This window comes from Oratosquilla oratoria, chromosome 25, assembly GCF_046742065.1.
Source record: "Oratosquilla oratoria isolate Oo_2021 chromosome 25, ASM4674206v1, whole genome shotgun sequence".
In the NCBI taxonomy this organism is placed as follows: domain Eukaryota; kingdom Metazoa; phylum Arthropoda; class Malacostraca; order Stomatopoda; family Squillidae; genus Oratosquilla; species Oratosquilla oratoria.
Window position 1 is genome coordinate 11,151,765 of NC_134801.1, and position 23,766 is coordinate 11,175,530.

The 23,766-nt window shown below is 40.7% G+C and overlaps 1 protein-coding gene across 9 annotated transcripts in view; it reads right to left on the reverse strand.

Annotated features, from left to right (window-relative positions):
• The window catches only part of HemK1 (HemK methyltransferase 1), an 86,373-nt gene that overhangs the window by 10,089 nt on the left and 52,518 nt on the right, over window positions 1-23,766 (reverse strand). For all 9 annotated transcript variants that reach the window (XR_012967612.1, XM_076208369.1, XM_076208370.1 and 6 more), the window contains 2 exons: window positions 22,179-22,264; window positions 15,413-15,623 (listed from right to left, as the gene is read on the reverse strand). Coding sequence is in view for 8 of the 9 variants with exons in the window: in XM_076208369.1 (XP_076064484.1) it covers window positions 15,413-15,623; window positions 22,179-22,264 (297 nt within the window). In the remaining variant the exon portion in view is untranslated. The remainder of the gene's footprint in view (window positions 1-15,412; window positions 15,624-22,178; window positions 22,265-23,766) is intronic.

Below are 23,766 nucleotides of genomic sequence, written 5' to 3' on the forward strand. Positions count from 1 at the left end.
CTGTGGTACTGGCTGTATATTACTGTATTTATTTTACCTAGTTTTGTTGTATATGGATGATGTTGTGATGCATGAGGTGGAATGGGTGGGGGGATGGGGGGTGAGGTAGTATATGTGAGCAAAATTTGATGCAGCCCGAAGGGATTTCTCCCCGTCTTCTCCTTTTATGCATGGGGGGGGGGGGTCGGAGAGGGGGGGTCGCCCGATTTGGTGGGGCGGCCTTGCTGTGGATGTGCTGTGGCTTGCGACACTGCATCTCACCCAGGGCGGTGGACGGGGTGCAGGGATGGCCCGTCATCCAGGAGGTGCTAGGATGGGAGGGTGGGTGAAGTGTATTTGGGGATGGAATGGGTGGGAATGATTTTATGTCTTTTTCTTTTTGGCTACTTCCCTTGAAAGGGGGAAAAAGCCTTGGTATATGTATGTATGTTACTTACCCAGTTGTATTACGCAGGAAGGGAGCTATGCTTGTAGTGATCCATCTTTGTATCTTTCAGTATCAAGTTTGTTCTTAAATTCTTGAATAGTGTTTGCACACACTGTTGCCTTATCTAATTTATTCCAGGTATATCATTCTGTGTGGCAACCTATTCTTTTTCAGATATCTTCTATAATTATCCTTTTTGAGCTTCTTTTCATGTCCTCTTGTTTTTCTGTTGTCCCACTTTAATAAGTCATCTCTAGCTAGGATTTCCATTCTTTCTATGATTCTATAAAGTCAGTAGATCTCTTCTTTCTCTTCTTTGTTACAGAGTTGGTAGTTCCAATTTGGACAATCTTTGTATGTCAATTTGGAGAGTGTTGGTGCCATCTTTGTTGTTGCTTTTTGTATTCTTTTTAATTTCTTTATATTCTTTTTAGTACTGGGTGTCCATAGTGTTGCAGCATACTCCAATTTTGATCTTACCAGTGTAACTAATATTTTCTTGACCATTTCCTCGTCCAAATAGTCAAATGCCACTTTCATCGATCTTAGTGGGTTGAAGGTTTCTCCAACTATTTTAGTCCGGTGACATGTCTTTGCTGATTATTACTCCTAGGTCCCCTTCCGAGCTCACTTTTTGACTTCTTCACCAATTTTATAATTTCTCGATATTCTATTTTTACTTTTTCCTAACTCCATTATACTACACTTCTTGATGTTAAAATTCACTTTCCACTTTTGACTCCATTTCAAGATTTTGTCTAGGTCTATCTATAGTGATTCACAATCTTCCTCTGTACTTTTAGTATTTTTGGATCATCTGCAAAGAAGTTCATATAACATTCCATGCCTTCAACCATTTCATTTATATATATGGCAAACATGATTGGAGCCAATACCGAACCTTGCGGGACACCACTTATCATTTCTTCCCTTGTCGAATATTTGTCTCTAATTACTACCCTCATTTTCCTCCCAGTCAAGAAGTCTTCTATCCATTCCAATAATTTTCCTTTGATGCCACATATTGATTCCATTTTTCTTATTAGTTTTTTGTGTGGTACTTTATCAAATGCTTTTTGTAGATCTAAAAAAGCACAGTCTGCCCATCCATCCCTCTCTTGTATTATTTCTCTTAGTCTCAAGTAGAAGCAGATCAAATTTGTTGTACATGATCTTCCTTGTCTAAATCCAAATTGTTTTTGGATTCAGTATATTTCTTTCTTCCAGATGTTTAACCCATCTAGTTATGATAACTTTTTCACATATTTTTGCTCTTGTGCTTGTAAGGGAGACCGGTCTGTAGTTAATTGGATTTTCCTTGTTCCCTCCTTTGTATATTGGTACAATATTTGCATTTTTCCAGTCCTGTGGTACCTTTCCTTCTTTGAATTAGTATTTAATTATCTTGTATATTTTGTCCATCAACTCATCTATACATCCTTTTAATATACAATTTGCAATTCCTTCTGGACCATGTGATTTTCTGATATCAAGGTTTTTTATTTGGTCTCTGATTTCCTTCTGTGTCACATTTATTTCCTTCACTGGGAGGTATCTTTCTCTCTTTATTTTCTCACAGTTTTGTTAACTTTCAATTGTGAATACTGATTTGAAATGTTTATTCATAATTTTAGCCATTTCTACTTCTTTATATTCATAATACCCTTGGCACAGTCTTACTATTTCTTGTTTGTTTATTAGTTTACCATTTACATTCCTGTAAAATAGTTTAGGTTGTTCCTTGCATATTTCTTTTATGTCTCTTTCATAGTTTCTCTTTTCATCTCTGCATATTTTTACATAATCATTTCTTAGTTTTATATATGTTTGCCACTTTTTTTTTTTATCTTTTTACCATCTTTTCCAAGCTTTGTCTCTTCTATCCTTAGCCTCACTACATTTTTTGTTGTACATTTTATGTATACATTTTCTTGCTTCTGTTTTGGTACATATTTGCTTATTCCCTCATTGTAAATTTCTTTTGGTATATCCAATTTATCTTCCATCTTTCTACATTTAAGAAGTTTTCCCAATTTGCATTTTGAGAGAATTTTCTTTGGGGGTTTTGTAATCAATTCTGTCCACAATTTCAGGCTCTGATGTAAGTATTAAATCTAGTCTTGATGGTTCTTCATTGTTCCTGTATTTTGGTATTTTCCTTTACCTACTGGGTCATTGTATATTTAATGGTCATATCAAGTAGTATGTTTCCCCAGAGGTCTTCTCCACCCTTCACTGTCATTTCTTTCCTTCACTGTCATTTCTTTCCAACACTTTTTTTTTTTTTTTTTTTTTTTTTTTAAATTCACCCATAATTACTATTATTTCCTCCTTTCAGTAAATCAGTTAGTTCATTCTTTGTGTCTTCCAACAGTATGGAATGATTACTCTCTGTCCAAGACTGTGTTTTGGAAGTACATACATTACTACAAATTTTCTACTTTTCATGCTTCTGACCCAGGGCGGTGGGCAGGGTGCAGGGATGACCCGTCATCCGGGAGGTGCTCAGATGAGAGGAAGGGTGGGAGGGGTGTGGAGTGTATTTAGGGATGAAATGGGTGGGAGTGTTTTTATGCCTTTCCCTTTTTGGCTACCTCCCTTGGAAGGGGGAAAAAGCCTTGGTATATGTATGTATGATGTCACTGTTTTCAACTTTCATCATAATCAATTCCACGTTGTTTTGTCCTGGTATCTTGGCCTTTCTTAGTCAAAAATATTACTCCTCCACCCCAGTTTTGCTTTCTATTTTTTATCCAATGTTTGTATAGACCTTGTCCCACAGTGTTTGGTGGTAGAGTACTTTTTAATTTCGTCTCTACAATTCCAATTACATCTGGTTTTTCTAATGCCAGATAATCATTTAATTCATTCGGTCCTGAAATCATGCCATCTATGTTGGTATAAGCTATTTTTAATTGTTTTCTTTCTCATCCTTTTCTATTTAGTTTCCTTTTTTTTTTTTTTTTTTTTTTTTTTTTTTTTTATATAAACCATTTTCTCTGCCTCAGGTCCAGCACTCTCCAAAAAAATAATTCTGTTCAGTCTCCGTTTTTTTTTTTTTACCAAAGTTCCTTTTCTTTCTCTTTTTCTTCACCGCTCATTTCCTTTTTTATCCATACATTTTTGTAATGTTCACTATTTGCTAGTTTTGTTGTTCTAGATAGTACTTCTGCTATCATTTGAGACCTAAGTTTTATTTTTAATGGCCTATATTGTTTTTCTTTTGAGTATTTTCCCAATCTATGCAATTCCTCAATGTCTTTGCCCATATCCTGTCCGCCTTCTTGAATCTCCTTCAGAATTGCCTTAGCAATCTCTCCTCTTTTTCTCTCTGATATCTAGGTACATCATGTTTCTCTTTAATACCATAAACTACAATGCACTTTTTTTTATCCAGTGTGTCCCTGACCAAATTTCCCTTTTCTTCAATTACTTTACCGTTTCTTTGGCATTTTCCTTCACTTGTTGCTCTACTATTTGAAAGATAATTTTTTATTTTCTTGTTCCACTTTCCATTGTTTCTTTATCTCTAGGTGATCAGTTTCTTTGATCCTGTCTCTTCCACTTTCCCGGTCACTCCCTGTATTTGCTTCTTCACTTTTTTTTTTTTTTTTTAAGGCCTCGTTTTTGTTTATAGACTCGTTTTTCGTTCTTTCATTCTCTCCCTTGATCACATTCAGTTCCTTTTTCTGTTTGTCAAACTCCCTGTTGGTCTTTTTGTTTGCAGTATAATTTGTGCAGTGGAGGGAGAGTAGTTTTTCTTTCCTTTTTTACTTCAATGGAGGGTCTTCAATTGTAAGATCATTGTATAGACATCACTGAAGTCCCTAAAGGGTTGTCTACACAAGACTTGTCAGTTCTCCATATCAAGTCTCAACTCTGTAACTGTGTGCTTCCCCTCCATAGGAAATCATGCAACACAAGATTTTCCAAGATATCTTTCCCTGGTTGAGGTATTGGTTGCTTGTTCTTGTGCAAAATACAGTTGAGTGCTATTTATACAGCATTTAATGTATTTGCAACATTGTAATGATGCCATAAAACCACCTTGTATATGTACACAGATATAAAGAATTGCCAACAACCACCTTGTTTATGTATATAGATATATAGAAACATACAAAAGTTATTTAGCAATGCAAGTGCTGGGGCCTAACAACAGGCAAACCCACACCTGTTCTGTCAGTTCCACCCTTCAGTGGTGTCAGATTTTTTGGGATTCGAGGCAGAGGACCCAGACATCCCACCACCCATGGAAAACTAAACAAAAACAAAGAAATAAGTTAGAAATTAAGTTACAGTATAAGAACAAGTCTCTTAAGTATAAGTGTGAAACAAAGGAAAAAGGACTTGAATTTTGTTGCATAAAGTGAAGCATTACTTCTAATTTTCAGTAAAACAATAAAGAATGTAGTAAAACACAGGAAAATTGCTTCTTAAATACAGTACACAGGTGTTAGGTATGGGTGGATCTATAGTATAATCTACTTCTTGGGCTGGTAAATACAGTACTAGTTTATTTTTCTTTACTTATACTGTATATTATATAAATGGCTCCAGGAGGAGCTAAGACAAATGGGAGGGAGGGATGGTGAATGGGAGTGGAGTAAGTGGGGATGAAATGGGTGGGATTGGATTTATGCCTTTGACTTTGACAATGCAATCTTTCCTCTTTAGTGACCTAAATACTGTAATCCTCTCACCCCTTTCTCTTCGATCTTTCAAAGTTGGCAGACCCAGTACTTTTAGTATTTCCTCATATGGTTTGTCTGCCAGGCTGAGGACCAGTTTGGTTGCTCCCCTTTGTATTTTCTCAATCTTGCTTATATCCTTCACTATGTGTGTGGACCATACTACTGGTGCATATTCCAGTCTTGAATTTATCAGGGTTTCAATGAGTTTTTTCATCATCTCTTCATCCATATAATGGAATACCATTTAATTTTCTGCAGTAGTTCATATGTCTCTCCCACAATCTTGCTGTGTCTATCAGGTGACAAGTTGTCTTTTATCATGACTCCATAGTCTTTCTATTTTGCTTATGTAATGTGTTCGCTTCCCAAGGAATAGTTTAAGGATGGCCTTTTGCTGCTATTGCCCATTTCAGTACTTTGCATTTATTGGTACTGAACTTCATTTCCCATTCTTGACTACAAAAATAGTATCTAGAGTTTTTGCAATATTCTACCAACCTCAATTTTCACATCATCTGGTGGTTCTAACTTTGGAAAGAATTAAAGGCGATATTTTTATTTTTTCATTATTCTATGTACCAAGGGCTCATTCCCCTTACAAGGGAGGTAGCCAAGTCAGACGGCATGTTCATTCTGTATATAAACAACTTGGACAATGGGATTAATAGTGATGTTAGTAAGTTTGCGGATGACACTAAAATAGGACACCTAATTGGGTCAGGAGAAGACAAAGATTCTGCAGGAGGATTAAACAAATTGTTCTCATGGTCAGTGAAATGGCATATAGTGACGACTACAGACTCGTCGTAGTGAAGATTTCATTCAGACGCACATGCGTGCATGTGCGTATGTGTACCTTGCACTATGCCGGCCTTTCCCATGGGAGGCTTGGTGGGCTCTCTGCATCAAACCGTCAGTAATCGACGTATGAAGACTGTCAAAGTGATGAATTTTCTTTATCAGACGTATTTTGTTCTTTTTGTGCTTTGTCAAACATATTTCATACATTGCATATAGATTTATGTATGTGTATTACCTTGTGGATCTATCTTGTCAATCTTAGGAATTGATTTACGTAAGATTAGGGAAATTGCATATTACTGTTGTCCTTGGACGCCGAAAGGCGCCGGTGTGAGAATCGACGTATGAAGACTGTTAAAGAGATGAATTCTATATATCAGACGTATTTCGTTCTTTTTGTGCTTTGTCAAACATATTCCATACTTTGCATATAGATTTATGTATGTGTATTACCTTGTGGATCTATCTTGTCAATCTTAGGAATTGATTTACGTAAGATTAGAGAAATTGCATATTACCGTTGTCCTCGGACGCTGAAACGCCGGTGTGGGAAAGAGTTGCATACGTGCATTCTGGAAAAATTACATGTGAACTAATACTTTGGCAACGGCGTCCCTAACTTACATTTACCTATGTATAGATTTTCATATAAAAACTATTAAGTTTCTGCTTATCTAAGATTGACAAGGTAACTTTATCATATATTATTATGTATTCATTGATGTAAAGAATATCCGTGTATGTACTTGGAAGTATTCAAAAACTCTCATGTTAATCGTTGCATCTAGCGACACTTGGCAGCCCTCCAGATCTTATGGAGAAGTGTATAAATATCAGTGTTTGTAATGATTAAGCTGGTCTCTGCTAACAGAGTCCCATTGCTATTAATCTCATATTTTTTTGTCTAGTCTTGCTAGCACTCATCCACTTTGTTGGACTTAGACATTTTTAGTCGTAGTTTCATCTCGACTTGTATTTTCGTGAGTCATTGTAGGACTCTGCATTTCTTTCGATAGTCTATATAACTCTCGACTCTTATATTTACGTGTCCCGGCTATTTGAGCCATTTATGTTCTAAAGAAACCCATTGTCTGGTATATTATTTATCATTGTGAACTTTTATGTGTATTCGGAGATTGTAATTTTCGCTAGCTTGGCGACATTCTATACTTCGATCATGTTTGTTTTGTTTCTTTTGAAGGAAATAATCATTCTTTAAGCAGAACTCTAGTTTTTGAACCTGGCCCTTCCCCATAGGCATCACAGGGGGCAAGGGAAGAGTCTGGCGACCTTGCCAAGGATCGAAGGATAGAAGTTCGTCAACAATTCTGGTAAGATGGAGATTCTCCAAGATTTCTTTGAATCCCAAGACCTTAGAGTTTTGCTAAGTGCGGACGTTTCTCATTTGCTTGAGATAGGAGATATCCTAGCATTAGATTTGAACGAAAACACTGATAGGGCAGATATACTTAGAGTAGTAGTATCCCATTTAATTGAGAGGGATTTGTTACCCCCAGAGGCTATTCTATATATTTGTCCCCCTAGATTAGGGGATTCAGGACTAAGGTTGAGGCTTAGAGAAATGGAATTGCAAAGTGAAGAGCGTAAGCTCAGAATGGAGTTAGAGTTGAAAGCTAAAGAGGAAGAGACGAAGATTAGGTTGGCTGAAATTGAATTAAGTAGAGCAGGATTGAGTTCTGGAGTTAGCTCTTTCTCGCCTAGAGATTTTGATGTCACTAGATATATCAAATTAGTTCCCCAATTTTCGGAGAAAGAGCCGGAGACTTTCTTTGTGCAATTTGAAAAAATTGCAACTCAACTCAAAATCCCCCGAGAATACTGGACTAAGTTAATGCAGTCTCGTTTCATAGGAAAGGCCCAACAGATATATTCTTCCCTTCCCTTGAGTGAAAACTCGTACAAAAGTGTTAAAATTCGGGTCCTAAAAGCATATGAGTTAGTCCCAGAGGCATATAGGCTAAAATTCCGAAACTTTAAGAAATTGCCTCAAGTAACTTTTGTAGAGTTTGCAGCGATGCAAGAACGTCTTCTGGATAAATGGTGTACGGCTAGTGAAGTCGTTTCTCTAGAGAAATTTCGAGAATTAATTTTAGTGGAACAGTTTAATTCACAGCTAGATGCAGATCTTAGGGTTTATCTAGAAGTTCAGAAACCAAATAGTTTGTCTAAAGCTGCTATATTAGCAGAAGAGTATGCCCTGACTCACTCAAAGAAATACAAAACGGCAGATACAGACAACCTTAAGAGGACTACTTATAACACAAATACTAAGAGTACACCCACTCAGAATTCAAAACCCGAAGTTACACACACTAATTCTTACAAGTCCTACCCAAACTACCGAGACTTACATTGCACTTGGTGTAACAAGCACGGACATACAGTCTCTACCTGTTTCAAGAAACAAGGTAAATCCATGCATGCTAACCAAAGAACGTTAACTCACAACACTAACTGTGTTTCTGATAGTCAGTTTCAAGAAAAACCCACTAGTCCTCCCAAAGCTATGCCATTAGATCTAACTTCCAAACCTCCAGTATTGTCTAGTAATGCTAGCTCCACATGTGGTAATAAGATCGAAGTAGATCCTTGTTTCCTACCTTTTATTTCTACAGGAACAATATCCACGACAGAGCATGATACTCCTATACAGACGCTCCTCAACTTACGTTTTAGTTACATTCCGAACGGCCGAACGTAAGTTGAAAATGAACGTAAGTTGTTACTGTACTATACATCCGTAAATTCTATTACTGTATCTTACAAAACACCCCTAAATAATTAATTATACACATAACATTGTAAAATAATAACATTAATTTCAAATAAATTAAATTCAAGCAACATAAATTGAGATGGTGGAGGAGGAGGGGAGGAGGATGAGGCAAGGCACTTTCAGTCTGTCGTTTGTGCAATGTAAACAATGGACGCAGCGTCATGCATAAGTATCATTTGAACTACGGAGAGCGCGCTAAACTAAAAAATTCACTCAATTTTTTTTTTTTTTTTTTTTTAGTCAGTTCAAACGTAAAATCGAAAAAACGTAAAATGAATGAACGTAAGTAGAGGAGCGTCTGTACAAGTGTCCATTCTTAGAGACACAGCAGCTAAACAGAGTCTCATACTGGCTCAAGCTCTTACTAATCCACAACTAACTTACTTACATTCCGATGTACTCCTAGATGGAATCGGTGGAACCCGTAGATGTCCTTTGCATAAGATATATCTAACTTCCGATTTAGTCACAGGTCCTGTTGAAGTAACAGTAATAGACTCATTGCCAGTTCCAGGGATCCAGCTACTTTTAGCTAACGACCTGGCAGGTAGCAAAGTAACCTTGCCCATTGTTACAGAATCTCCTAACCTTGTTCTAGATTCCCCTCTTGATAACCTTGATCTTTATCCTGCTTGTGCAGTAACTCGGTCCCAGAGTAGAAAGGTAGATGAAGAAGACTCTTTCGATTTAACATGCTTATTTTCCTCAGAGCCAGAGACATTAACCATTACAGATCCTCTCCCCTTAACGAGAGGAAATTTGTTAAAGGAGCAGAAGAGCGATGGGACTCTTGTCCCGCTCTTCAAAAAGGCTGCCACTGAGGCAGAAGTAAATGACATTGACAGAGGTCTTTACATTCGTAAAGGCGTTCTGATGCGTAAGTATCGCCCAGCAGCTACCCCAGCTGACCAAACCTGGGAAGAAGTACACCAAATTGTTGTCCCCACTTCCTACAGAGAGAAAGTCTTAGATTTAGCCCATTCTTCCGCTTTATCAGGACACCTAGGTGTCAGGAAGACCTTAAAAAGAGTAAGTGCTCATTTTCATTGGCCTACATTAGTCAAAGATGTCACAGATTATTGTCGTGCTTGCCCCACATGCCAGTTGGTAGGTAAATGTAACAAACCAATTCCAGTAGCTCCTTTGCACCCCATTCCCGCTATAGGAGAACCTTTTTCCAAAATTTTGATAGATGTCGTAGGACCTCTTCCTCCTTCTAAGAAAGGATTCAGATATATTCTTACTATTATGTGTTTAGCTACCAGGTATCCCGAGGCTATTCCCCTCAAAGATACCAAAGCAAAAACAGTAATCAAATCACTGTTGAAATATTTTACATTAGTAGGTTTCCCTGTTGAGATCCAAAGTGATCAAGGAAGTAATTTCCTGTCTAAATACTTTAAGAATTCATTGATTGAGTTAGGTGTCATGCACACCACTTCCTCACCTTATCATCCATAGTCTCAGGGCGCCTTGGAAAGGTTCCACGGCACTTTGAAAAGATTGATTCGCAAGTTTGTACAAGAACAGGAGAAGGATTGGGAAGAAGGCCTCCCCTTCCTTTTGTTTGCCGCTAGGACTGCTGTTCAAGACAGTTTAGGTTGTAGTCCAGCTAGTCTACTCTACGGACATGATGTCCGGGGTCCTCTCAAGATGGTAAAAGAGAAGTGGATGGAAGAAGACGTCCAAGTCCCGTCCCTCCAGTATCTCTCTCAAATTCAAGAAAGACTGGTAACTGCCTGGAAGATTGCTAGGGAGAATCTAGAAAATTCTCAAAGGAAAATGAAGGTAAAGTACGACCGAAAGGCAAAACCACGTAGTTTTTCTCCAGGAGACCAAGTGTTGGTCTATCTCCCAGTAGCAGGTGAGCCCCTTATGGCCAAGTACCAAGGGCCTTATACTATTTTAGAAAAGGCCAGTAGCTTAAACTACATTATTCACACTCCGGAGAAAAGAAAAACTAAGAGGTTAGTACATATCAATACTTTAAAACCCTTCTACCACAGAATACCCATTGCCAGCCATACTACTGTTGGTGTAGATGAGACGGAGAGATTTTTTCCTCAGCCAGAACTGCCTCTTCAAAACTTCAAGATATTAGAGGACCTCGACTCTAAGGTAAACCACTTAGAACCTTATCAGCGATGTTCATTGACGAAACTACTTCACAAATTCCCTTCCCTATTCATTGACAGTCCGAGACAAACAGAAATAGTTCAACACGAGATAAAGTTGGTCTCGCGGGATCCTATTAAACTGCCCCCATATCGGTTAAACCCGACCAAGAGAGAGTGCCTACGTTTGATTGATCAAGGTATTATAGAACCTTCACATAGTCCTTGGAGTTCACCATGTATTTTGATTCCTAAATCTAACAATACTTACAGGTTAGTAGTTGATTACAGAAAGGTAAATGAGAAAACTAAGGCTGATGCTTATCCCTTACCTCGGATTGAGGATATCATAGATAACTTAGGGACAGATATCTACCTCACTAAATTAGATTTCTTGCATGGGTTTTACCAAATAAGCCTCCACCCTGATGCGAAGGAAATTACTGCCTTCGTGACCCCTGACGGTTTATACCATTTCAACGTTATGCCTTTTGGTTTGAGAAACTCTCCTGCAACCTATCAACGTTTGATTAACTCACTTATTACAGGTTTGCCAGGAGTAAGGAGTTATTTGGATGACATTATAATCTACAGTAACACGTGGGAGGAGCATTTAACCCAACTTTATAATTTCCTCAGCAGAGCTGATCAAGCTCGCCTCACCTTGAACTTGGCCAAGAGTGAGTTTGGACAAGCCCAGGTGGCTTATTTGGGACATGCAGTCGGCAACTCCATGGTTAAACCCCTGGACCTCAAAGTGAAGGCCATTACCAACCTACCTAGACCTACTAACCGCAGGGAAGTAAGAAGGGTGTTGGGGATGTTCGGGTATTATCGCCGTTATTGCAAAAAATTTTGCAGAAATAGCTGAGCCCCTGACTAATCTACTGAGAAAGGACCAACGGTTTCAGTGGACCCCGACATGCGATTGGGCCTTCGCGCAACTTAAATCCCTATTAAAGCATAGCCCAGTGCTGATAACCCCAGACTATACTCTGCCCTTTCATCTCTATACAGATTCCAGTGAAGTAGGAACTGGAGCGGCTCTGCTACAAGAACGTCATGGTACCAAACGTATGGTAGCATACTTCAGCCGTAAACTGAAACCTTCACCGCGCCATTACTCCACTATTGAGAAGGAATGTCTGGCCCTCATAGAAGCGTTCCAGCACTTCGAACCCATCATCGGAGGTCACTTCGAGATACACCTCCACACGGATCACAATCCTCTAGTGTATCTCAACCGAATGGCGAATACAAACCAGAAACTCACCAGGTGGTACCTCGAACTCCAGGGGGTCCCCATTACCTTTCATCACGAAAGGGGAGCACGCAACATTCTTGCCGATACACTCTCCCATTGCATGTCTCTTGAGGAGGGAGGAGTTACGACTACAGACTCGTCGTAGTGAAGATTTCATTCAGACGCACATGCACGCATGTGCGTATGTGTACCTTGCACTATGCCAGCCTTTCCCATGGGAGGCTTGGTGGACTCTCTGCATCAAACCGTCAGTAATCGACGTATGAAGACTGTCAAAGTGATGAATTTTCTTTATCAGAGGTATTTCGTTCTTTTTGTGCTTTGTCAAACATATTTCATACATTGCATATAGATTTATGCATGTGTATTACCTTGTGGATCTATCTTGTCAATCTTAGGAATTGATTTACGTAAGATTAGGGAAATTGCATATTACTGTTGTCCTCGGACGCCGAAAGGCGCCGGTGTGAGAATCGACGTATGAAGACTGTTAAAGAGATGAATTCTATATATCAGACGTATTTCGTTCTTTTTGTGCTTTGTCAAACATATTCCATACTTTGCATATAGATTTATGTATGTGTATTACCTTGTGGATCTATCTTGTCAATCTTAGGAATTGATTTACGTAAGATTAGAGAAATTGCATATTACCGTTGTCCTCGGACGCTGAAACGCCGGTGAGGGAAAGAGTTGCATACGTGCGTTCTGGAAAAATTACATGTGAACTAATACTTTGGCAACGGCGTCCCTAACTTACATTTACGTATGTATAGATTTTCATATAAAAACTATTAAGTTTCTGCTTATCTAAGATTGACGAGGTAACTTTATCATATATTATTATGTATTCATTGATGTAAAGAATATCCGTGTATGTACTTGGAAGTATTCAAAAACTCTCATGTTAATCGTTGCATCTAGCGACACTTGGCAGCCCTCCAGATCTTATGGAGAAGTGTATAAATATCAGTGTTTGTAATGATTAAGCTGGTCTCTGCTAACAGAGTCCCATTGCTATTAATCTCATATTTTTTTGTCTAGTCTTGCTAGCACTCATCCACTTTGTTGGACTTAGACATTTTTAGTCGTAGTTTCATCTCGACTTGTATTTTCGTGAGTCATTGTAGGACTCTGCATTTCTTTCGATAGTCTATATAACTCTCGACTCTTATATTTACGTGTCCCGGCTATTTGAGCCATTTATGTTCTAAAGAAACCCATTGTCTGGTATATTATTTATCATTGTGAACTTTTATGTGTATTTGGACATTGTAATTTTCGCTAGCTTGGCGACATTCTATACTTCGATCATGTTTGTTTTGTTGTTCTTTATACTTATAAAGCTTTGTACTTATAAAATCCAGGAAATATTCCTGGATCAAAAACTTTTTAAGGCTACCCCCCTGGTAAGGGGGAAAAAAGCCTTGGTATATGGATGGATGGATGTTTGTTTTGTTTCTTTTGAAGGAAATAATCATTCTTTAAGCAGAACTCTAGTTTTTGAACCTGGCCCTTCCCCATAGGCGTCACAATATGAATTTCAATATCTCAATGTGCAGCATGTTAAACAACCCAGAAAGCAGGTATAGCTTAAATAACACTTTTTAACAGAAAACCGTGTGCAAGAGAGACTTGGGAGTTCTAAGAGTCCTGACCTTAAATCCAGAAAAAATTCCATTAGCTCCAGGAATAGAGCTAACAGAGCATTAGGTTTCATTGCTAGGATGGTTACAATTAAAAGTGCAGAGGTAATTATCAAACTCTATCTGGGATTGTTTAGACCCATCCTTCACCATGCAAAACAGTTTTGGTCTCCGTCCTATAGAATGGATATTTCACTAGAATCAGTACAGAGGAGAATGACCAAAATGATACATGACTCAGAAATTTACCTTATAAGGAGAGGCTTAGGCACCTTAACTTACACTCTCTGGAAAGACACAGAGTGCAGGGAATCTGATAGAGGTGTTCAAGTGGATCAAAGGCTTTAACAAGGGTGATGCAAACAAGGTCATCATATTAAGACAACAGGACATGACTCTCAGTAATAGATTTACATTATACAAATTTAGATTTAAGAAGGAGATAGGCAGGAACTAGTTTACCAATATTATTCAATGAATGGAACAGACTTTGTAACAATGTTGTGAGCACTGAAACTATTGGTTGCTTTAGGAAAAGGTTAGACAGCTTTATGGATGGGGATAACAGGAGGTAATAGACATGGAACTGCCTCATGTAAGCTTTATGATCTCTTGTAGTCTCCTTCATTCTTATATTTTTATCTACCCACTCCCACCCACTTCAGTAAATAAAACAAATGTGATATTTGAGAAAGTACATACATACATACATATACCAATGGCTTTTTCCCCCTTACAAAGGAGGTAGCCAAAGTCAATGAGAGAGAGAGAGGGGAGAGAGAGAGAGAGAGAGAGAGAGAGAGAGAGAGAGAGAGAGAGAGAGAGAGAGAGAGAGAGAGAGAGAGGGAGAGAGAGGGAGAGGGAGAGAGAGGGAGAGAGAATGGGCGAGGGAGAGAGGGAGAGGGAGGGAGAGCGTGAGAGAGGGAGAGAGAGAGAGAGGTAGAGGGAGAGAGAGGAGGGAGGGGGAGAGAGGGAGAGAGAGAGAGGAAGAGAGAGAGAGAGGAAGAGAGAGAGAGAGAGGAAGAGAGAGAGGAAGAGAGAGAGAGAGGAAGAGAGAGAGAGAGGAAGAGAGAGAGAGAGAGGAAGAGAGAGAGAGAGGAAGAGAGAGAGAGAGAGGAAGAGAGAGAGAGAGGAAGAGAGAGAGAGAGAGGAAGAGAGAGAGAGAGGAAGAGAGAGAGAGAGAGGAAGAGAGAGAGAGAGAGAGAGGAAGAGAGAGAGAGAGAGGAAGAGAGAGAGAGAGAGGAAGAGAGAGAGAGAGAGAGAGAGAGAGAGGAGAGAGAGAGAGAGAGGAAGAGAGAGAGAGAGAGGAAGAGAGAGAGAGAGAGGAAGAGAGAGAGAGAGAGGAAGAGAGAGAGAGAGAGGAAGAGAGAGAGAGAGAGGAAGAGAGAGAGAGAGAGGAAGAGAGAGAGAGAGAGAGAGAGAGAGAGAGAGAGAGAGAGAGAGAGAGAGAGAGAGAGAGAGTGGAGAGAGAGAGAGAGAGAGAGAGAGAGAGAGGGGAGAGAGAGAGAGAGAGAGAGAGGGGAGAGAGAGAGAGAGAGAGAGAGAGAGAGAGGGGAGAGAGAGACAGAGAGAGAGAGAGAGGAAGAGAGAGTGGAAAAGGGAGATAGATGAAGAGGGATGGATGGAGGCAGGGAAGACAATTCTGGGAAGATAAAACTTATACACACACCTTGGGTAGTGATACAAGTAAGGCCAGGGAGATTGCACCTGATCCACATCCTATCTCCAACACCCATGGGTCCTCTTCAATGCCTTGTAGCCTCTGTATTGCCAACTCCACAAGTTGTTCTGTTTCTTGCCTTGGGATGAATACTGGAGGTCTCATACTAAGGGTGACACAATGGAATTCCCACTCCCCTAGCACATACTGCAATGGCATCCTATGGGTGAAAAGGACATCACAAAGGAGATCTCTCTATGCATATATCACTGTTAGTAAGTTCTCCTTCAAGAAAATGATAAGAGAAATTTCAGCTAACACAATATATATATTTACTATCATATATGTTTTAGATTATGGAAATGCTTTAGTAAGTAATGATAATGGAAATTTCCTCAAATTTCACAGTACATAACTATGGGTCACACAAGACATTCATCAATATACAAAGGGCCTTTTCCCCCCTTACAAGGGAGGTACCCACATACTCCACTCTTATTCACAACCCTTCCCTCCCTCTTTTCTTGGCAACTCCTGGAGGACAGGTCATCCCTGCATCTTGCCCATTACCCTGGGTCAGAAGTAATGCAGCAAGACAGAGCACATCCACAGCAAGACCACTTCATTTAATTGGTGACCCCCATCCATCCCCTCATGCAGAAAAAGAGAAGACAGGGAGAAATCCCTTCAGGCTGCATCAAAACATCATTCACATATACTCCCTAACCCTCCCATCCCCCACCCATCCCCTTCCATGCATCACAGCAGCATCCATACACAATCTTTCCTTCCTCAACAGACATTCCCCTCTTTTCCAATGCCCCTTTTATCACATCCATCCATCTCATCCTTGGTCACTCCCTCATGTTCACTTCATCCACCTCTGCCTTCCATACTTCTTTTACTGATCTTTCTTCACTCATTCTTTCCATGTATCCAAACCATCCTAATACCCTTTCATCAACCCTACGAGTATTTCCAAACTCCTTTTCCACCCCCACTCTCCTCCTCACCTCCTCATTTCTCACTCTATCCAGCCTAGTAACACCTACCATATTTCTCAGACATTTCATTTTGAATACATTTAAACTCTTCCTTTATTCTTCTCTTATGTTCCATGTTTCTGCCCCATACAGTGCTGTTGGCACAATCACCCTTTCATACAATCTCCTTTTAGCATCTATTCCCAAATGGATATTTCTCATTGCACTTTTTATTCCCCCAAGGCATTTACTTGCTTCTCTCAATCTACATTCTACCTCCACCTCCACTCCTCTCTTTCCTACCACATTCGCACCCAAGTATCTAAAGCTATCCACTTCTTCTAGCCTCTCTCCCTTAATACCCACTTTCAATTTGCTGCCATCCTCTCCCCTTGTACATCTCATCACCTTTTAACCACATTTTTTTTCAACTTCCTTCTTTCACACACCTTCCCAAGCTCTGTCACTAATTTCATTAATCTGTCCTCTGATCTTGCCACAAGCACAGTGCCATCAGCAAACAAGAACTGGCTTATCTCCAGTTTTTCTCTATTCTCTTTAACCATCTCCATACCCCTGTCCATTACCCTTGCACCACCCATCCATGTATAAATTGAACAGCCATGGCGACATGACACATCCCTGGCGAAGTCCCACCTTTACCTCTCCTCATTTCTAATTTTAATACGGGCTTTAATACTATCATAAAAACTCATGACTGCTCTTGACAGCTTTCCTCATATCCCATATACAGAGTGCATACAGTAATTGTTTTGTTTTTTAGGGTCACACAAAAAAGTCACAATTTAGTTGAAAATGCATTTATTGGAAAAAAGAAAACAGACTCTGTATCAGCATGCTTCTGGTGTCCCATTATTCAGTGAATCTGCCCTTGGCATCAATGACATCCTTAACACACCCTCGAAACCTGGCACAGACCTTCTTCACAACCACAACCTCCTGAGAGAGATTGGCAAAGACGACCTTGATCTGACTGATCAAATTATCCTTAATCTTGCATGGGGTGTGGTTAGTATCTCATTCAACTGCTCCCCATACAAAATAGTCCATAGGGTTGAGGTCAGGTGTGACATGGTGCAGAGTCCTGTTGCCATACGTAGGGTGAACCAGCAGCTACTTCCTCAATCCATGGCTTCACATGGGTCTGTAGGAAATGAAATGTACAATTCGGTGCTCACCCTGAGCCCCTGGGGAAAGAAGAATGGGGGCATTACTTGGCCCTCACGGCAGACCACCCCAAACACCATGACAGTTGCAGGAGACTTGGTTTTCATGACTCTTGGCATATCCTTGGGACAGACAGCCAACTGCCTGTTCTTCTGAGGGTTGTGGGTCTGGTTCTGGCAGAAATTCTTTTCATCTGAAAAAGAACCAGAGCATGTTCTCCAGAGGGTGCTTCAGTTTGTTGAGCATCTTCTTGCTCTTCTTGAAGTGGATCTCCTACAACTTTATGGAGAAGAGTTGACCCTTACGCATCTTGTATGACTTGTATCTGATATCTTCATGCAAACACTTCCTTATGGTGCCCTCAGACACTTGCAGCTCTCTGGCAATGGACCTCATGGACCAGCTGGGGTCTTCATCAACCATGGCTTGCAATTGAGTGACAGATTCGGCATCCCTGACGGTGTCCAACCATCGAGAATGATGTTTGCTCTTTGCAACATCTTCATAATCGTAGTCCAAAGAAATCAACTCCCTCCCGACAGTCATGACAAACTGTTCAGTCACTTTTAGCAGTTCTGAGATCTTGCTGCTGCTGTGTCCAGCAGAGATTAACATAAGTACTGCATGCCTTTTTGTTAGATGAGGAAATGTAAAGCTCTCCATGGACCCAAGGTGTTGTTGGGACAAAGTCTCAATGTATACTGATCAGTTGCTTTTGTTTTGAGTAGTGTGGTTACCCATGTCTTTCCACACCATGTCCCTGAAACAACAAAACAATTACCATATGCACCCTGTATCTGCAATACTTCCCACAATGCCTTCCCATCTACCCTATCACAAGCCTTTTCCAAAACCATAAAGGCCCAAAAAAAACATCCTTACCTTTTCCTAAAGCTTTCTCACATACCTGCCTTACCACAAAAATCTGATCCACACAAAACAAGGCACCACAAATATTCCCCAGTTAAATACAGACAACATCCATGGAACACCTGCATATGCAAATCAGTGTTTTGTCTTCACAAAGATCTCGACATATACAACTCTCTATACAGAACTTCTGGCAAGCAAAACCTACAGCATCCATCACAATGCATCATAGACAATTTACAAACACTTACATAAATTAAATTCTGGAATGTAATGACATGATTCATAGCATTGTCCCACCAACCTCACCAAACTGCACAAACACAAACATATGCATAAAATATTCACAGAGTTCTATTTAGTATGGAGCCAAACAGTACCCTTGGCTACCCTCCATTACCCATACCCAATCAAAAAGCTCAACTAAACAAACAAGAATACATTACATTGATTTCACTGTGGTCATCACTCAAGACATACCAACACAGGTAACAACAGAGCATGACCCTACTGCCAAGGTGTCTCACATACATTCATACATTATCTCCATAGAATGTACAGCACTGGGGGCACACAGACATGAATACAACATATTTACATTAGAGGATCTCTGGTGGGAGCCCATGAGGGTGATCTGTTTCCTCTACCATTCATGTGAGAGATGCTACTCATTTGTTGCCTGAGTTTTAGTGACTGGTACAGCCCTACAGTGACTGATAACTGTCCTCAAGGCCTGCCTCTGTAAAGAGACACTGGACTTGTCTGTGTTGCACATGTGTGGTACTGTTTCTATCTCAAGCCGTAGGACAAGTGAGCAGTCACTGTTTATCAGGTCTCTTTATGTGAAAAGGTGGAGGAAATACAGTTGAAGCTGATTGAAATCTTGGGGCTACACTGCCAGATGGAGGTGAGGGAGATGATGAGTTTTGAAGGTGGGTTTGAAGTTTATCTATATACCAAAGACTTCTTCCTTCTTATAAGGGAGGTAGCCAAGTCAAAAGAAGAATGAGTGAAAGAATAGGTAAAGAAAGATTAGTAAAAGAGGTGTGGAAGGCAGAGGTGGAGGGAATGGTCATGAGGAGATGACCAAGGATGAGATGGATGGATGGGAGGAAAGGGCTGTTGAGTGAGGGGGGAATGTCTATTGAGCAAGGAAGGGAGAAGGCAGGAGATAGGGGTGAGTGGATAGGGGTGTAAAGATGATACTGTGATGCAAGGAAGGGAGGGGAAGGGAGGGGATGGGAGGTGGTAGGGAGTGGTTATGTATGAATGATATTTTGAGGCAGCCCAAAGGGATTTCTCTCCATCTTTTATTTTTCTGCATAAGGGAACTGAGATGGGGAGGGGTCACCAATTATGTGAAGTAGCCTTGCTGTGGATGTGCTGTGTCTTGCTACATTGCTTCTGATCCAGGGCAGTGGGTGGGATACAGGGATGACTCATCATTCATGAGGAGCTAAGATGAGAGGGAGGAAAGGGTGGTGGTCAGGAGTGGAATGGGTGGGAGTGGGTACTTGACTTTTGATTTGGGTTTTGAAGTAGGTAGACAAGTCTCTCTTATGTCTTGTAGAACCACCATGTGCTGATACCCACCATTAGTCCCTCACAGGGAGATAAAGATAACAATCCCCTTCTCCAAAACAAAACTCCCAATCTTTCATGATTCATTCTAGATTTGTCCCTGGCACTTTCTCTACCAAAGGATATCAAACCTCCCCACACCCAATTCAAATATAAGGGTCCTACTTTTGTCCCTATGAACTTGGTTGCTTGATATGTTGTACTCCTGAGGAAAGGAGGCAATGAGGGTCATAAGGAGTACAAAGGCTTTGGGGAAATGCAAAAGGAAGAGACAAATGACAAGTGGAGGAGGTGGAAATGGAGCAAAGGTTGAAGGTAAATTTAAGTTGCAGCCTGTCACATTGTACTATGCACAGGGTAATAGATGTTTGGAACAAGTTAGATGAGAATGTGGTGTGTGCAAAAACTATACACGAATTCAAAAACAGTCTAGACAAAACGAGATATGAAGACAGGACACCACGAGCATAGCTCCCTTCCCGTAAAATACAACTAGGTAAATACATCTCACTGGGGAACCCAAAGGGAAATCCTTGGAGGACTGAGAGTGTGTTCTCTTCTGTCACACAGGAATGGCTCATCTTTGTACAAACAACTTGTACTGTAAGAGTACTGTATGTATATGGTAGGAAGGTGTTGGACTGGATTTGTTTATGTTCATGTGTTGTCTGTGAAAGACAGCAAGTGATAATACATAGTGATTGTATATGAAGCCTTCTTAGTACTAGCACAGATTTTCGTGTCTGCTCTAGTGATTTGAATGAAAGTGCTTCAAACTCCAGGAGATGAAACTGGAGAAGGAAGTGGAGCAAAAGATGTAAAAGCTTCCAAGAAAAGGGAAGAGTTGAATATGGCATATGGAAGAAAATGAAAAGAGAAGTACAAAAACTGGTGAAAGGGGGCTTGGGGGTGGAGGGTGATCTGGAAAAGGAGGCAAGGGAAGAAGAGAGGAAGAAAAGGGAAGGAAATGTGGGTGGAGGAGGGCAAAATTGGGAAAATTGAAGGGGATTACAGTAGAGGAGACTGATGATGAGGAGGAAGAGAAGGAGAGGGAGGTCAGGCAGAGAAACGAGAAAGAGGAGGAAGAGACAAACAAGGAAGAGGAAAAAGGTCCAGGGGGAGGAACAGGATAATGAGGAAGAGTTGGAGGAAGAGAAACAGAAGGAGGGGGAAGAGAAGGGGAAGGAAGAGGAGGAGAAAAAGGAGGAGAAGAGGAAGAGGTGAGGACAAGAAAAACTAGGGAAATAAGAACAGGAGGGGAAGGAAGAGGATGAGGAGAGGACAGAACAGAAAGAGGAGGGGAAAGAAGAAAAGGAGGGGAAAGAAGAAAAGGAGGGGGGGAAAGAAGAAAAGGAGGGGGGGAAAGAAGAAAAGGAGGAGGGGAAAGAAGAAAAGGAGGAGGGGAAAGAAGAAAAGGAGGAGGGGAGGGAAGAAAAAGAGAAGGAGAGGGAAGAAAAATAGGCGGGGAAGGAAGAAAAAAATGGAGGGAAGGAAGAGGAAGAGAGGGGAAGGAAGAGGAGAGGAAGGAAGAGGAGAGGAAGGAAGAGGAGGGGAAGTGGAAGAGGAGGGGAAAGAAAAAGAAGGGGGTGAGGAGGAGGGAAAGGATGAGGAGTAAAGGAGGAAGGAGGAATAGAAGGGGAAAGGAGGAGGAGGGGTTAGGAAGAGGAAGGGAAAGAAGAGGAAATGAAGAGAGGGGAGGGGAAAGGAGGAGGGGAGGGGAAAGGAGGAGGGGAGGAGGGGAGGAGGGGGAGGAGGAAGGGAAAGGAAAGGAGGGGAGGAAGAAGGAAGAGGGGAAGGGAAGGGAGGGGAGGAAGAGAGGATGCAAAAGGTGAGGAGGATAAGGAAGGAGTAGGGGGGAAGGATAAGGAAGGAGTAGGGGGGAAGGAAAAGGAGGAGTGGGAGGAAGGAAAGAAGCAAACATAAGGCAGAAGAGGAGTGGTGGTGGTGGTGGTGGTGGTGGTAGTAGTGGTGATGGCGATGATGATGATGATAATAATGATAATGATGAAGGAGGCAAAGGAGGATGAATAAAGGAAAGGGAGACAAAATAGCTTAAAAAAAATAAGATAAAATAAAAATAAGACTGGTAAACAGAGGGTATGAGAGACCACAAGCAAAACCACCAAAGTATGGGGGTGGTTGGGGGGACTCACCTCGCCATTCTGCAGGTGAGGAGCCTCTCCAGGTCCTGACTCTGCTCCTCGGACATGCGGTACTCAGACAGCCTCGAGAGGGCACTCTGCAACAGATGGAGCCACCTGTCAATAACCGAAGTTCGAAGTCTTAAGCTCCTTTCCCATAAAACACTAGTGTACTCACCATGACAGTGTGTTCCCTCTCTCTTTGTGAATATGTGTGTGTGTGTGCTTGTATGTGTGTGTGTGTGCTTGTATGTGTGTGCATGTGTTTACTTAATATTACTAACCTAATTGCAGTATACAGGGAAGTAGCAACTCTCATGGTGTTCTGTCTCTTACTCTTCAATTATCATATCTAGCTTAGGTGTGTGTGTGTGGGGGGGGCTATTCCCCTCTACCCCTTAAGTGTACTTAAAACTTGTAATGTCGTCACCCTTTATTCATGCATGAATGGCAACTATGTTGATTTCTGTACTGAGATGGCTGTATACACACACATGCAAGCATGTATATAGAAACATCTATAAAGTTGGGCTGTGACTACAGGGAAATACGTAAGAAACACAAGTGGCATAGCCCCAATTGGTGGTGTGTGCAGCCTAATCAAAATAGATAGTCTTGATGAGGAGCCCTCAGTGGGACCAACAACAGGTGCCTGCAGGTGGTGGTCCTGTATGACAGAGGTCAAGGGAGAATCCCCTCAGGCACCCATCTTCAAATGAAACCCATTGCCATAGACAAGAGGAAGATCTCTGGACTGAACCCAGGATTTATTGATTTTGACCAACTATTTCCTTTGCACTTCTTCATATAATGAGAGCTGACAGCCAGTGGCTCATCCCTTGTTGTGCTATTATAAGCCGGTGACATAGAAGCAGTCTTATGATAACACAACACCAACAACTGTCTATGAGTACACCTTAGGATTGTTGCCAGCCACAGTGAAGCTGTGGGTTTCCAGTTAGTGAAACCCCCTGTGTCAACATTTTTTCAACATTCACCATCCCTCCCCAGTTCACAGACAATCATGCATGCATATACAAATGTACATGTGCACACACTCATGCATGCTTGCTTACATGCATGCACTGAAAGGGGACATTACACACACAACAGTTTTCATCTACATGCTTAATAGATGTCTATCTCTAGCCCAGCATATGATCCAAGAAATAATGGTCTCAAATTGTCAGGAAATAGATTTAATTTGGAAGTGGGTAGAAACAACTTTGCCAATCACGTGGTTAATGAATGGAATAAACGGACGAATAAACTTACTACAAAGGCAGTACAATGTAGTTCAGTTCAAATCCTTAAGATTCATTTAGATCAGTGGCTCTCAACCTTTTTTTGGCCATTATGCCCCACCTAATCACCTTTAAAATCCTGATGTCCCCCATTTGGTGATTTACAATTCTTATCATTTGAAAAATAAACTCGCCTTCAGCTGAAAAAGCATAAAACCTAGGTTTAAAACCACTTCAAAAGAACAAGGCATCAATGAAAAAAAAAAAACAAGACAGTTAATGAATTTATTGATAAAAAATAATTTACTCAAAATATTACCTGAAACATGAGCTACACATTTTTACAAAAAAAAAAT